This window comes from Meles meles, chromosome 5 (assembly GCF_922984935.1).
Source record: "Meles meles chromosome 5, mMelMel3.1 paternal haplotype, whole genome shotgun sequence".
Taxonomy (NCBI): Eukaryota; Metazoa; Chordata; class Mammalia; order Carnivora; family Mustelidae; genus Meles; species Meles meles.
In genome coordinates, this window is record NC_060070.1 from 36213635 (window position 1) to 36231227 (window position 17593).

Below are 17593 nucleotides of genomic sequence, written 5' to 3' on the forward strand. Positions count from 1 at the left end.
GTGGGATAATGTATGTAAATCTATGTAAATGTGTGCAGTTGGAGTGCCAGAAGTTAGAGGGAAGACAAAGTTGAGGGAAAAAGGGAACAAAAATAACCAGAGACTTCTGATCAGTTAAGTTAAAGTGTATACTGTAAATTTTAGAGCAATCATAAAATAAAATGAATATATAAGTCAGAAGAAAAAAAATGGGATAAACATATCCTATAAAAAAGAAGGCAGAAAAAGAAGAAAAAAGAATATGATAGTATAAATAGAAAACAGCAAACAAAATATTTAAAATAAACCACATCATTATTCTATTAAATATTAATAAGCACAGATTTAAAAAGCAGAGATTAGACAAATTTTAAAAAACAGAAAACCAAGACTAAATGATATACTACATGCCAAAAATCTGAAACAGTCAAAATGTTCATTAAGATGAATGCGTTAACAAATTGCTATAATCATACAATGGGGGACTACTACTCAGCAATAATTATAACTCAATTACTGACATAGTTAACAACATGGGTAAACTTCAGAATGATGTGCCGAGCAAAAGACCCCCCCTGCCCACCTACACAAACGCTAGATGATTCTACTTTCACACAGTAAGAGAACATTAAAAACTATTCTACTACAGTGAGAGAAATTAGATTCACAGCTTCCTGGGGAAGAATATGTGCAAGAGGGCAGCAAGACGAAAGTTTCTGGGCTATAGAATATTTTACTTCATGTTGGGCTAATGTTTAAACAGGTGTATACCTTACAGAAACATCACTGAGCTGTATACTTGAAGTGGGAGAATCCAATGTACCTTATGTAGGTCGCAATTCAATTCTAAGTCTATTTCTATTTCAATTCTACTCTAATTGAATTTCTAATTCCATTTATTTCTAATTTCTAATTTAATTCTTAAATTTCTAATATTAAATTAGAAATCAATAAAAATATATCCAGAAATGTTCCAAAAATTATAAATTATACAATGCATTTTAAAGTACTATTAAAAGGTGGTTTCCTGGATGTTTAAGTACATACATGCAGCTTAATTAGAGTTTATAAGTTTAAGATTATAATTAATAACAATGTGAAGAGTAATTAGTAACTTAAATGTTCTATATTTACACACACACACACACACACAGATCACATATCTAAACACACACACATAAAAATAATTACCAATTGAAGCTGAGTACATTTGTTTCATGTGAGTTTCAATGACAGAAGGATCCCGAGAGCTGTAAATTCCCAACTCAGGGTAAAAGCTGGAGCCAATGTCATCCGGGGGACTGTGCTTCCCTTGTGGATAATTCTTGGTTAATCTAGGGTCCCAATGCTTCAGGACTGGATGGTTCCAATGTATATATTTACCATCAAATTGTGGATTTCCATACCAACTGTAATAAAATACATGTAAATAATAATTCAGAGGTTGCAGCTCTTCCAGGTAAGGTTCAGAGGCCTTGGAAGGTTTCATAGTGATTTCAACACTTTTTAAATTCTTGTTACTTGTTTCACGGTTGATTTTGTCATTGTTTTGGGAATCGAAGTTTTTCCCTAAGCGAGTTTGTTGATGAAGTAGTGGAAGAAGTTCAAGTCCAAAAGGATCTCCAAAAGTAGTTTTATTTGGTCTCAGCATTTTTAAACCCATCATCAGGGAGAAAATAAATAGAATAAAAAGTGACAAAATGATGCAAGTCCTTCTTCGAAACTTTGCCATGATGACATACTTTAAACTCCAAAATGGTAAATGTTTAGCTGTAATTTATTGAAAAATGGTAATTAGTAAATGGTATTGACAGCATTTCATCTGAATGAAAACTAAAATCCATAAAGTTCATTACATTGAAAAGTTTTAAAAGTGCAATATATTAGTTGTCCTCATCAAATACTGATGTCTACAAATCTATATATGGCTAGACTAAATGGTGGTATTTATTTGGAAGTATCACAATTATATTTTGTAAGATAAACATCTTGGAAATTTTATTTAAGAAAGTATTTTGCATCTCTTGAACAGATTTTGTGTATGCTGAATATAGGGAAAGAATATTCTATGCAAGTGGACTAAAATTTTCCAAATATAAAATTAAAGGCTCATAGTTTAAAAAAGGAAATACTTATGAATAGATTAAAAGCCTAGTCATTAAATGGATTTTCAACAAACTTTTAACTAAAATAATGATTGCACAAGAAGAGAGTAATCACATTTTATGACATTTCTGAAATGAAAAGAAAGATAAAGACTGATCACAAGTGAGGGGTTCCTAATTTAAAAATACATTATTTTATAACTACGAACACCTTTTTGAACAAAAGTTATAAACATGGACTTATAACTTCTAAAATGGTATTGTGTTTCTATTTCTATGTTTCAATAACTATATATACACATATGTGTGTAATGTGTGTATATGTACATAGGTATATACACATACATATGAATAAAATGTCTTTATGTACAAATTTCTTACAAGAAAGGTATTTGGGGAAAAACTGGCATCAACTTTATTTATAAAATATGACTTTTTATAATAAACCATGCTGTTGTTATTCTAGAGAATTAAGTTACGATAAACTAATCCTAATAGAAAAGACAAGTAAATAACACTTAATCTAACCAGTAAGTAATTCTGTCTCTCACACACACACACACACAAATACTTTCTACAAATTGCTACATCATTATGCATACATGCAAGAAATACTAAGATGAGCAAGCATATTTCAAGAATAAAATCATAGATTCCTCTCAAAGTTAACCTTGTCTAATTGTGAAATACATTACACCTAAAGATTAATATAAAAGACATGTCTAGGTTGAAACACATAAACATTCAAAAAGGAAACTTTCAGGTTAAATGCTCATTTCCATCTCTTGTGCCCCTTGCCAATCACCAGCCCTGCCCCTTCGCCTTACAGAGAACTTGACTTTTATATTTACCATCCTCTCACCTTTCTTCGTAGTTTTTCCAAAACATAAACATATCTAACCAATTTTAATTTTATTTTGCCAGCTTCAAAATTTTATTTAAGTAGATATGGTATATCCATATAAACATACATACATATATATGCATAGATACACACACACATTAATATGCATATTAGCCTTCTACATAGATTATATAAGTTTTACATACAGATATGCTTTAAATACATATAATTAGATATAATTAGATGTACATAAAATATACAAAAATACTGTGGAACAACATTAAACCTTCTCTGACACTTACTTGATGTCTCACCTCTTTCCCACAGCTGCATTCCAAAACATCAGTTCTTCCACTCTCATAAAAAAAACCATGAAAATGGAAAGGGATAGGTAGATAGGTCGGGAGAATTTTGTCTTAAAACTATATTAATCCACTGGTTTGATGAAAACGTTCTCATGCTAAGTATTCTCCTTACACTTTGGAAATACAAAGTAACCCTTTCTCTATTGCTCTTAAGACTCTAGTTTAGGGACTCCCCCCAAAAGTTATTAATTTTATTATTAAATGGATACATTGTTACCACACCAAAAACTAGATTCATTTAAGTATCTCATGCAACCAATCAATAACATTACACATAAACTAAAACAAGCATTATGAAAATAGACGTAGTTGACTTTAAGATGAGAAACAGTTAAGTCCTTACTGTTGTTTTTGAACAAAAATTTCATTTGGTTGAAATATCAACAAAAGTCTAGAAAACTAAAAAGATGTATAACAACTTAATTGAGCAACTCAATTGTGGAAAAACTAGTATGCTAAGCGCCACATGAAATAGACTGATTAGATAGATTTAGTTAGACATAGTTTTTATGTTCAAGGTGCTTAGAGTCCATGAGGAAGGCAGAAGACACATGCAAGTAACTGTAATTCAGAGAAAGGTGCCAACAGAGAAGTGAAAGGCATATATAAAGCAATAAAATGCCTTACATAAGTTAAAGAAAATGCTTCAGGAAAAAAATAGTGAGATCTTAGAAGAGTGAGTATAATATGCATAGGCTGGTAGAAAAGGAAAGGAAAAAGATGGCCATAGTGTTAGAGAAAGTGTGCCCAAAGATATATTTACTGGACATGAAAGACACATCGTGAAACAAATAACCTCTGCAGGCTACAGCTAAGAAAACAAGATGAGGAGGAAAAATAAAGCTATAGTGCCATGCTAGAACCATCCTATATCAGAGAAAGAGGAGTTTTCTGGTAAACAGGGGACCGCTGAAGACTTGTAAGAAAATACTGCCATAATAAGAGTTCAGATTAGGATGGAGCACTTATAAAAAATATTCAAGACAGCAAACTTTACCATTTTCTCAATCTAATAATCTCCCATCCATAATAATTTTAACATACTCTCTTCCCACATCACTATTTCTAGTGACTCTACAAACATGGATGATCCATCCAGAAGTTTAGCCTCCCAATTCTTTGCCTCATTTCTAGAGATTGTTCCTTCACCCCCACTTCACCAACTCAGGTATCATACTCCTACTCTGGATCCAGTCTTTTATACCACTCCAAAATCTTTACTTCTCCCCACCCCCCATTTTCCAAACATAACCTTTTGTGCTTTGAACCCCTCTAGTTTAATAGAATTCATTCTGGCAACTTCTTGACCTTATTGAGATGTCTTATCCACGGAGTCCACTGTTTCTGCTATTTCTCCTGTTCTTCATGTTTTGTCTCTAGTGACACAGATTATCGTCCATAATTCAACATTTTAATTCCTCACTTCTCTTTCTTGATACATACCTGGTAAAATTTCAAATAAATACGTGTGGGTGCCTGGGTGGCTCAGTGGGTTAAGCCTCTGCCTTCGGCTCGGGTCATGATCTCAGGGTCCTGGGATCGAGTCCCGCATCGGGCTCTCTGCTTGGCAGGGAGCCTGCTTCCTCCTCTCTCTCTCTGCCTGCCTCTCTGCCTACTTGTGATTTCTCTCTGTCAAATAAATAAATAAAATCTTAAAAAAAAAAAACAAATAAATACGTGTGTCTTGACTTTGATTCAGAACTACAGAACTATATATTGGACAAAAACATGCAACCATGCTGACTTTTCACTATGAATTCATGATCACAAATTTCAAATAAACACTCAAGACCAGTTAACTTCCTGTTACCAAACTCTAATATGTTCACCTTTCTAACCTCAGAATTTCATTTTCATTTTTCATCATACCTACTGTTATGTCATGAATTTCCTTTATTGTCTTCAAATAGCTAGGTCTTATACAGTTGATCCTTCAACAATGTGGGTTTGAACTGTGCAGATTCATTTATATGTGGATTTTTTTTTCTGATAAACATGGTACAGTACTAAAAATGCATTTTCTCTTTATTATTTTAATACCATTTCTTTCCTCTAGCTTACTTTAAGAATATAATATGTAGGACATACAAAGCATATGTTAATGAACTGTTTGTTACCAGTAAGACTTCCAGCCAACAGTGGGTAATTGATTGTTAAATTTTTCCAGAGTCAGAAGTTATATGCAGATTTCCAACTGCACAGGAGTCAGCACCCCTAACCTCCAGCACTCAAGAGTCAATAGTACTTCATAGAGAAAAAAGAAACAATCACACAGGAAATCCCTTATGTTCCCAATAAGAAATTAACTAACCTAATGGCATCAACTTTTGTCAGCAAATGTTTCCGACTATAATATTTGTTCTGTTTCATTCCTTTTTCTTCTATAGAAAATCTTAATTTTTTGAATTTTGCTCAATTTTTTAAACTGCATTTTCTAAGTTTCTTTACCCTCTTATAAGGCCTGATCTGTTGTGTTTATCTTGTAGTCATTTACGAAATAATTAGCTCCTTTTTGACTTTTCATAGTTGTAATGTGCTTATTCATATCTTGTAACTATTTTATTTCTATCTAAATATTAGGTTACAGTTGTCATATTTTGTAAACATGCCTCTCTGGCATGCCTTCAGTGTTTACAAGTATGTTCAACCTTTTTGCCTATAACGACTTTGTATGAGATTTGACTGATCTTTTTCTGTTACTGAATTATTACATGAAATAAGTCTCTCACTTTTTAGGAGTGTTTTATCATGGTAGTTTTTCCAACCTAATGCTCTAGAGAACTTCTGTTTTTGTGAAATATTTCTATGGCCTTGAGTTTTATCTGAGATCAGTTGAGTTTTCTTCCATTCCCACATTTATCTGGATGTTTTTATTTCTTGGCTTCTATTTTGTTATTCTGCTCAATTTGAAAGTTATTTCCAGAAGTTACTCTTGCATATGGGGTTTTGTCCTAAAACCAAGATGCTCTAGCCTCTTTAGACAGAAGATTTCAAAGTTCCCCTCCCCCCCTTGCAGCTATTATTCATAGACTGGGCTATCCTCCTTTCAAATTAATATCTATATTATATTTAATATCCCCCTTGCAGCTTTTATTCTCAGACTGGGCTATCCTCCTCTCAAATTAATGTCTATATATTTAATATATTCCATAAATAGAACATCTATATTTATCATGTTATCAAATGAAGCAGATGCACTATTGCTCTTTCTTCTCCTACTTCCAGCACAAACCGAGTTAGAAGTCTTATAGCTGTGAGTGAGCTGTCCCCTTCCACTCATACCTTGGGGTCTATGGGGATAATCCGTTATTTCAGTTTTGTTACACGTATTTGTTTTGGTTTTACTATTTAATGGTCTGTTTTTAGGATCTCGGTATGATTCAAACACTATACCACTGCTGTTGCCATCGCATCTTTAGCAGTATCTTATGAGTTTTGTACCCTGTATTTTTATGACCACTTAACTCAAAATATATTCAAATTGCCATTGTTCATCCAATGACTATAAGTGTGTTATATTTGGGAGACTTTCTAGATTTTTGTTGTTGTTGATTTATAGTGTGAATCCACTGAAAACACCCCCTGTATGATTTCAGTCCTTTGAAATGTGTTGAGACTTGCTTTAAGGCTTAAGCGATGACTAAGTCCCATATACACTTCAAAAGAATACATATTCCATAGATAGTGGTTACAGGCATCTACTTGTGTCTACCAAACTAAATATGCTAACCATTTTTTTTAAACATTTTATTTATTCATTTAACAGAGAGAGAGAGATCACAAGTAGACAGAGAGGCAAGCAGAGAGAGAGGGGGAAGCAGGCTCCCTGCTGAGCAGAGAGCCTGATGTGGGGCTCCATCCCAGAACCCTGAGATCATGACCTGAGCTGAAGGCAGAGGCTTAACCCACTGAGCCACCCAGGCATCCCAAAGATGCTAACCGTTTTGTTGATATTTTTCATATCCTCACTCATCTTCTGTGTTAAAAATCCCCCCATTACCGTATTTATATCTATAGTTTACATAATTTTAATGTTATGTAGAGACAAATTTGCAGACTGTTTTCCTAAAGTATTGAATATTATTTTACAATGAAATGTCCTTTCCTTCTCCACTGATGGCTTTTGTCTTACATTCGACTCCAATATTAATATAGCTACAATGGATTTCATTTGGTTCATGCTGGAACAGAGTATCATTTTCATCATTTTTTGTCACCTTAGTTAGCTTTTTTCAAATAGGACATCACTTTATTATTGTTGCTGTTTTTAATCTAATCTGACAGACTATGTCCAGTAATTGTAGTATGCAGTACATTTAAAATTCTGCAAATACAGATATTTAAATCTACGTCTTACACCCTTGCTTTTTCTTTTGGCCTCCTTTCAAGTTCCATTTTTTCTCTTACCTTTTTATTTTTCCCTATTTGCTAATTCTACATTTACATTCTTTGCTCTTATTTTTATCTTTGATTACAGCATGCATTCTCATCAAAATCCAGGATAAATTAGAACTTTACTATGCCTCAACAATAAAAGCACACTTAGGAGACTTTATTTCCTTTATCCCTCCCCCAATTTTGTGCTCCTGTTTGGTGTACTTTACTTTTTACACAAATCTTAAACCCCACCAGATGGAATATTGTTTAACACAATCAACATTCATTGCATTTACCCTTTCCTTTGCTCTTCACTTCCTCCTGCATCCCCCTACTTCCATTCAAAACAATTTTCCTTATGGTGAAGAAATTATTCCCTTTAATAAGGCTTTTAGTATCAGCCCACTGCTAATAAATTCCATGTTAATTTGTTTGAAAATATATTTTGCCTTCACTGTAACAAGAATCTACAGACTTCTATATTGGCAATTTTCTTTCAGCACAACCCATTATATTCTGCCTTTGTTTCTGTTGAAAACAACTACTGTTTTCTGGTTCTTTTCCTTAATTTTTTAAAGATTTTAAGGATATTTTCTTTTTCTCTGGCTCCTTTTATTATTTTTCTTATCTTTGGCTTTTAACAGTTTTGCTATGGAATATGATTTTCTTAGTATTTATCCTGCTTATGGGCCCAACATGCTTCTTTAATCTGTGGGTTGATATCTTTCCTTAGCTTTGTAAAATTGTTGACCACAATCTCTTCAAATACTGCTTTGCCCATTATTGCTTTCTCGTTCATTTCTCATGTTGGAATACAGTACTCCTGTTAGAATTTTACTGTTTTTTAAACATTTTAAAATTTTCCTCATGTCTCCATGTCTCAGTCTGAGTACTTCTGAACTCTTCCAGTTTCCTAATTCTCTTTAGCTGTGATCTAATGTTATTTAACTCTTAGAATTTTCATTTAACTCTTTTCAAAGCCATCAGTTCTCTGCTAAAATTTTCCAATTTCTAATTCTCTGAACATGTTAATTGCACTTATTTAAAGTCCACCTCTATTAACCTGAATTGGATCTTAGGGATTCTTCTTCTATTGCCTGTTTTTGCTCTCTCTCAACATCTGGTCACTTTTTTTGCAAGCTGGGCATTTTTTTTTTTTTAATTGAATGTCAGCCATTGTAATGAAAATTTTTAGAGACAATGAAGCTCTATACATTATTTTTCTTCAGAGAAAACCTATGTTTGCTTCTTGAGCACTGTTAGGGTAGAGGAAGATTATCTTAATCCAATCAGTAAAATCTTCAAATCTGGTTTTAAGTCCTTGTAAATATCTGAACTATTTCTGATTAATCTTACTCACTTACATACATGGATACTGAATTTAAAGTCATGGGTTTTAACAAGATCCTGCCACTTTCTATTTTCTACTTATGTTCTTAGCTTCTCTGCTATTTTTAAATCAGGGGTTTTAAACAATCCTCCCCTATTTCCTCAACAGTCTCCCAAAAAATAATGCATTTTGTAGGGCTCAAAGCCATTGAAATGACTAAGGAATTCCATCTGAATTCCCTTATGACCTGAGTGTAATGGAAGACTATAACAATGACTCAAAATTCATATGCAATAAATGAAAAGGCAAATTAACTACATAAATTTAAAAATATACATATCTGAAAACACTATTAACAAAACATTATTAACAGTGAAAATATGGCAAGTTCTTCTACCTCACTCAAAATTTTTAAAAATGCAAATTAAAGTTGTTCCTGGGTGGCTCAGTCACCTAAGTATTCAACTCTTGATTTTGGCTCCAGTGGACAGTCTCAGGGTTGTGAGATGGAGCTTGTTTGAGATTCTCTCTGCCCCTTCCCCTTCTAAAATAAATCTTTAAAATAATGCAGAATAAAACTACATAAAGATATCATTCCTTATCTAGGAGACTAAGAAAACAAAAACAAAAATACATCTTGTTGGTAAGAAGACGGGAAAACAAGCACTTCCAAACATCGCTAGCTGAATGCAAATTGGTAGTCTTTTTGTGAATTTGGCAATAGCTAACAAAATTACACATCCATTTATCTTTGGACTCAGAAGTCCTACTTCATGGAAATTACCTTAAAAATAAAAAGCACATAAATAGCACATGAATCCATATATAGCATTTTAATTATAAAATACTGGGGTGATAAGCTAAATAAAAGGAGGAACAGCTCTTTGAAATGACATAAATTGATTTTCTGGATATACTGATATGTGAAAGAAGGAAAGTGCAAATAAAACACACATTGTCTCAAAAAAATATTTTCTCAAGTGCACAAAAGAAACACAGGAAGAATAAATAAGAATCTTAAGGAGGGAGATTATGTATAGGGGTAAAAACAAAGAGGACAGAGAATGTGGGAGGAGGAAAATGGGTAGAAGGGTTGGAGAATAGAAGGGAGTCTACCTTTTTGTACAGCTTTGGCTTTTTGAGCCATGTCATATTTTACATACTCAAAAAACAAGCATTAAATGTTAAATTCTAGTCAGTAAGCTGTTTTTACAATGGTACATGTTAGCAAATTTTTTTTTTTAAAGATTTTATTTGTCAGAGAGAGAACACAAGCAGGGAGAGTGGCAGGCTGAAGGAGAAGCAGGCTCCCTGCTGAGCAAGGAGACCAATGTGGGACTAGATCACAGGACCCTAGGATCATGACCTGGGTCAAAGGCAGATGACGCTTAACTGACTGAGCCACCCAGGCGTCCTGTAATCTTAATGTGTATTCTACACATAAGCAAATGTATATGCTGGAAACTGGGGCTCAGGATTTTCACAGACAAAAAGTTATGTAAAAAGTGGGAGGCTAGAATGAAACTCGTGTTGTCAGATTGTAATTAGTATCTGTATCAATGTGTGGCTTTTATCAATAAATATGGGTGTGTTTGTGTATATATAGACATTAATATATTCATATTATTTCCTAGTTCTGTACACTAAGAAATAGAATCAAAGAAACCCCAGCAGCAAAGAAGACATCTGGTCCAAGATAGTGGTTTTTAAATATCCTTCTCTGCTTAGAAGAACCAAGTTCCTTGGAGAAATGTTGATTCCCAGACCGTGGCTGGGAAAGTAAAAAATGAGCTTTGATCATCTTATCAGAAAGTAAGAAGTACTCAGAAAGTGTTGGGGACATGTCCACTGGATATAGGAGCCAGCCTGAAGAGGCAACCGCTGGCTAAATCCTGAACAATTTTAGCAATAACATAAGGAGTCATAAATAACAGATATTAAAATAAGAATTAATGAATCCATACAGGTATTTTTTCATACTGTTTTTTTTAATGCAAAAATAAAAGGAATAAAGAAGACTCATATTAGAATGCCAACTAATAAATTTAGATGGACTAATGGAATATCACTATTTGGAAACTACCATAACAACCATAGTAGGCAAAAATCATCTACGGATATTAAATGAGGAAATAAAACTTTGATGAGAAACAGGATACCCATATATTACCAAACAATCTCCCCAAAAGACACCTAATTAATACAAAGGAAACAACAGTAACTCAGTGCAAAACCTAGCAGATAACACTTTATACAAGTCATCAAAATGAACTTTCAAGATGACCCAAGAAGGAAACAGAATCACTGCTATAGTATTTGTCAAAATTTAACTTGGATCTAAACATGAGGAAACATCAGACAATATATTAGACACTCACACATATGCACATATATATTACATGTAATGTATATAACTATATATAATGTAAAACGTGTGTACATGTGTACAATGATAAAGCAAATATAGTAAAATATTACCATTTAGTGAATATACAAGAAAAATAAACAGTAACTGAGTTGTTTGTTCTGTTTTTGAAACATTTCTAGAAGTATAAATTTGAAAATTTAAGAAAGAAAGAAAGAAAGAAAGAAACAATCCCAATCCCACCAGCAAATGGGAGGACATAAGCTGGTAACCTAATGCTCATTTCTGGGAAGCGTCAATTAATACCATCCTTCAAGCTCTGCAATATAGGACTGCAGGGAGTAAAATCCTAATGCATGGAGTGTGGCAACCCTACAGAGAAGAATAAAGAGATGATACAACAATTTTGGCCTGCCTCTATCACTTCTTGTCCTGAAAATTCCAAAATATCAAGATGAAAACAAATCCTTCCCTTAAAGACAGTAAGAAATTTGACAAGCCAGGAAGTTAAAAAAAGTAAAACAAAACAAAACAAAAAAGGAATCCTGGATATAACAAGATCTCAACTACATTAAAAATACACAAAGAAAAGCACTAACACATGTAAAATGATTACCTCTGGGTGATAAAATATAGTGATTATTTTCCTACTCTACCTTCTAAAATTAGAACACTTCATAAGGAAAGTTTAGGAAATAACAGTAATGAACATTGTCAAGCCACAGAGAACAAGAGCAATGACTATAGGATATAAAAAGTAGAAAGATCTTGCTTTTTAAGAGCCTGAGTGCTAAAGTGTGTGGAAGAGTCAAGATATAGAACAAAATATTGGCCTTGCAATCTAAAAACCAAAGTCCCAAATCAGCCATGTTTACCTCTTAAAAAAAAAAAAAGAACAAACGTATTGCCTATTGTGTTTTCTGACAAAGCTGTTCTGTGAATCATGCAAGATAATGTACATGAAAGTGTAAAAGGATAGTATTTTAATCATATGGTAAATATCAATTAGATTTAAAAATAAAGGTGAAGAAATATAAAAGACAAATAGCTCTGAAACTTTGTATATTTGTTAGATTCATTTCTCAGATCTACACAAGAACACAAAATGTCCATTTATGGAAGCTGCCTTGTCCTGCCACCCCACCTTTTTTTGTTTGTTTTTTTAAGATTTTAATTTATTTATTTGAGAGAGGGACAGTGAGAGAGAGCATTGAGAGGGGGGAAAGACAGAGGGAGAACAGACTCCCCATGGAGCTGGGAGCCTGATGCGGGACTGGATCCAAAATCCCAGGATCATGACCTGAGCCAAAGGCAGTAGCTTAACCAACTGAGTCACCCAGGTGCTCCACCTCCCCACTCTTGCCTGTAAATGTAGTTTAAGTTGGTCCCTCTTTTTGAATTACTTAATTCACTCACTTAGAATGTTCATTTATTACATCATTATAGATGATTCACTGGCTCTATCCCAACCTTCACATCTCAATTAACAGTGGGTCACCGCAACTTAAAGGCTGAGCACTGTGGTTACAGGTAGATAAACTCCACCTGTGCCTTTTAAAGCTATTTTGCCTAATCAAATGACCTCATCTTTCTCTGCTTTTCTCATCTCTACAATGAGTTATTACCTGATTCACAGATATTTGAGCATGAATTATAAAACTTTTAGAATCATTTCCTGTTTAGAGTAACACTGAATGAAAATGAGTATTATGATGATTATTAAAGATGGGCATTTGGCAAGCAATTAATAACATAGTTAATTCTATCTAAAAGTCTATTCTCGGGGCGCCTGGGTGGCTCAGTGGGTTAAAGCCTCTGCCTTCGGCTCAGGTCATGGTCCCAGGGTCCTGGGATCGAGCCCCACATCAGGCTCTCTGCTCCGCAGGGAGCCTTCTTCCTCCTCTCTCTCTGCCTAGTTGTGATTTCTCTCTGTCAAATAAATAAAATATTAAAAAAAAAAAGTCTATTCTCTACATGGCTAACTTTTAAAATGCTATTCATCCCTCAAGACAAAGCTGGAATGTTGCCGCCTGATACCTTCCCTAATGATTCCAGAGTGAAAAGTACTCATTTTCTCATACATTCTATTGTTACAGCTTTGCCTACTTACTGAAGTGGCATTTCTTTACATACTGCATTATGCTATTTACTTACATGTATTAGACCTACTACTGGATTGCTCCTTGAGGTCAAAAAATGGAGTTCTTGAATTTACACTGTAGAAGAGCTCCACACATCTTATACATAGTGGGCATTAAGTGTTCAGCTTGAAGAATTTAATTTCAGGCCCTTTTGTTTTTGACATCAGTATATATTTGAGCAGTATGCATATGCATAGATTCTACTGACTATACAGATGGTTGACCTTTTTACAACCTATACTGAACATATTATATAGCAAGAAACATCCAATAATTTTAAAAATTAATTTTAATAAAAATTATCAAGATAGCAAAACCATAATGACCGTTGAGAAGCTAGTAGTTCCAATGGTTTAAGAAGAAAGAAATGGAGGAACTATTTGTCTTCAACAAAAGAAGATTCAGAAGTCACCTGAGAAAATAAAATTACAAGTTAATTGCAGATGTATGGGTTCCCAAAATAGGAATCTACTCAAGATATTGGCTATTGAAGACCTGTTTTCTTCAAAGGGCAGCTGACATTACATAATACACAGAGTTATACCTAATAGGTTCTCTTGAAACTCTATGGTTTCTACTTTTGTGTTTTATGCTTTTAATCTTCGAAATGCTAGTTTTTGACTTAAGAAGTCTAAAAGATCCAGAACATTGTGACATCAGCTTATTTCAGAAAGTATCTGCTGTCAATCCAGGTAGAAACGTCAAAAGATTTCACCTTTTAGTTACCTATTACTAAATTATACAGACTTGCAGTGTTTTTTAGTATTGTTTTCTAATTTTATTTTCTAAGAAGCCATTATAGATAAACAGCTATTAATAGAAGATACACCTGGAACTTTCATAATCAGTTTCTATACCAAGGTTTCCTTTCCCAGGTGGTTTTAGTGTAAACACTTACACCCTCTGGTTAACGGAAATTCAGTTCCGCATAATCTTATCCTTCCGTTTTAGTCTTCATAACAACTTAATAAGTAAAACGTCTTTTTAACACCATTTTACAGATGACAGATGTAAAAGAGGTACAGTTTTCAGTGGGCTTAGTGAAAGGCTGAGTAACATTCTGACGTTAAGCACCAGAAGAAGCAAAGCAAGTTTGGCTCTAAAATTAAAGCTCTTGCCTTCTATTCTACCGTCTTACAACCACCTACCACACAAATCAGGTTTAGAGATTTTTTTTTTTTTTTAAACAGATGAAAACTGCTGACACGTGTCATGTTTTCATTTAAATAGAATGGGCTAAGAAAACAATCTGTTACCTACTCATAAACTGCAACTTTACTCTGAGGACAGTTTATTTTCTGATCTTACACATAGTATTTAATCACGTGACTACCAGAAGTGAGAATTACTCTGTGCATAATGTTTTATGCACAGAGTCTGAAAGTCTACAAGAGTGACTGCGCCCCATTGTTTTTTCTGAGTTTACAGATAGCCCAAAAAGAAGAAAAACCACACATTGTCATGAAAATACTCTGCAATGCGACAGTATTAACAAGCCTGGATTTTATTTTGTATTTTTCTCTCAAACTACTACCGAAAATACTTTAACATAAACAACTCATTCCAGTCCTATTTGTCTTTTTTAAAGTCCTATATTATCCTCCCTTGTTTTACTCATCTTTAAATAGTCCCACGTTTTCTAACATTCATCCATAGGGTCTCACAATATATAAAACGAAAACCATCGTAAATGCCTGAATTTCAGTTTGCTCCTGTGGAATGGAAAAAGAGATTCGTCCGGCACAGCTGCATCCTGAAACTTAGCAAAAGATAAATGTCTGTGCTGACAGAGCCAAACATGTTGACAAATGAATGGGAAAAACCATCTCTGGGGTGGCTTCGCCATCCCTACACTCCTCGCCAGAGGCCCAAAGGCGCCGGGAGGCAGGCGGCAACCCAAGCGCTGGAGGCCTCGGTCCTCCCTCCTCTCCCCGCAGACTCAAGGCGCAGCTGCAGTTGGGATACAAAAAGAACAGGGCACCGAACGTCTTCCGTCACTCCCGGAATTCCCAACTTGCTGAGGAGAGGAGGGAAAACTGAGGAGACGACGGGACGTTCCGCTGCGAAGAAGCAGCCGACACTAAGCCCGAAGGCTCTCTAAAAGCTAGCAGTAAAACTAACCCAGAGAGCTAACAGTGACCGGGGGGGGGGGGGGGGGGGGGCGTACCCCGGGTCCCCAAAAAGCAGCTCGCCGCCTCTCGCCCGCCCAAGGGGCGCGAGGTCAAAGGCCACCTGCAGAAGCTGCAAGCACATTGGCTAGGGGACAGGCGCGCAGGCGCTGGGAGGTGGGTCCCGAATTCGCCGCAGCCGCGTCTGCGGTGCCCTGAATCCTCCAGCTACTCACCAGGGTCTGGGAATCCGGCCACAGGCAGACGCTTCAGCCAGAGCCGTGGGGGTTGAAAGCAGAGGGAGAGCGGAAGCCGACACCCTGCGGCCTCCCCGCAGCGAATCCATCCAGCCCCGCCTCCCAAAAGGCTCGCGCAGAGCGTTCCTGCAGCCCCCGGTGGGCGGGGCCTGACGCCGGACTCTGGAAGAGGCAGGGCGCTGGCCTTCCGGGCACCAGCTCCCCTAATCTGCGAGCGTCAAGAGGGGCGTGAATGAAGGAGGGGGGAGCTTTTCCGGGGGTCCCGAGCAGAGAAGCCGACTCCGGCGGGACTCCCAGGCTCTCACTCCGATTAGAGGTGACCCACCCCTCTCTTAAAAACTGTTCTGAAGTTCCTCTGCGAAGCTCTCACTAAGAAGGATAGCTAGTTTTGATGGGAGGCTTTCCAAAGTTGCTTTAACTCGAGTACACAGGTTGTTTTCAAACTCTTTAAGGATGAGTTTTATCTTTTTTGAAAAAACTGGAACTTTTATTGAAGGCCCTAATAGATAAAGATGACATTTAATTAGCAATTATATAAAATCACCTTTGTAGTGGATTATAGAAATAATTGAGAACAATGAGACAGGTATAAAGAACAAGAACTTTCGAAATAGGAGTTTCATCTGAAGGATTCCATTTTACATCAGCCTGAAGCCAAGAGAATTCTGTTTTGTTTGGTTACATAGTAACAAGGAAATCCTGACTCACAGTCTAGAACTTGCTGACATGAACAATTTTGTAAGGGCGTCCTTAAAATCACACTAGATTTTTAGTAGAAATTTTAGTTGTGAAATATGCATATATGAATGTATCCTGTATGTGCACATTTTAAAGAATAATAAAAAGAATACCCTCGTACTCACTACAGAGCTGAAGATGCAGAATACCAGTATTTTTGAAGCCTTCTCAAAAATCCTCTCCATCTCGCTCCCAGACAGAAATAACCATTATGCTAAATTTTGTATTACTTATTTTCTTGCATTTTGAACATAGTTATATATGTATGATTCCCTAAAAATATGTCATCCTTATTTTTTATAATGAATCACACAGCATCTTCCCCTCCAATTTCTTTTTTTCACTACACATTTGTGTTTTGAGATTTATCTATACACAGATACATTTCACATAGGCTGGCACATCACCATAACACCTGTTATTGTTAGATTTTAAAATTTTTGTCTGCCAATAGCATCTCTTAATTTGCTCCTTTAATTTACATTAATCCCCTTGCCAGTGAGTTTGTGTATCTTTATAAATGCTTAGTGGCTATTTGGTTTTCTGTGCAACGCCTGTTCTCAATTTTAACTCACTTTTTATAGGCTTGTTGCTTTTGGAAATTAATTTGTAGATGATCTTTATATATTTTTAAAGCTTAAATACTTCTCTCTTGTTGGTTATATGTGTTTCATATTGCTTCTCTCAGTTTATGGATTGTCCTTTAACTTTCTATGGTATCTTTTGATAACCAAAAGCTGTTTATTTTAAGTACTGCTAGTTGTAACAAATTTTTTACATTATAATTTCATCCATTTTGCTTTTTTATTTGTAACAGTCTTCAAACCTGAGACCATAGGATATTCTCGTTTATTTTCTAAAAGTTTTAAAGTTTAATTATGAAATATTTTTAGACACAGAAAAGTATAAATAAAATAATGAGTATGTTATAGGCTTTGTTGTTTTTGGAAATTAATTTGTAGATATTTTTAAAAATTTTTAAAG

The 17593-nt window shown here is 35.0% G+C and overlaps 1 protein-coding gene across 1 annotated transcript in view; it reads right to left on the reverse strand.

The window, feature by feature from the left end:
• MANEA (mannosidase endo-alpha) overlaps positions 1-15991 on the reverse strand; it is an 88832-nt gene extending 72841 nt beyond the window's left edge. Inside the window, exons 1-2 of the mRNA XM_046006394.1 lie at positions 15851-15991; positions 1171-1749 (exon numbers count right to left, since the gene is read on the reverse strand). Of these exons, the coding sequence (XP_045862350.1) occupies positions 1171-1711 (541 nt within the window). The 5' untranslated portion in view covers positions 1712-1749; positions 15851-15991. The remainder of the gene's footprint in view (positions 1-1170; positions 1750-15850) is intronic.
• Positions 15992-17593: the final 1602 nt, after the last annotated feature.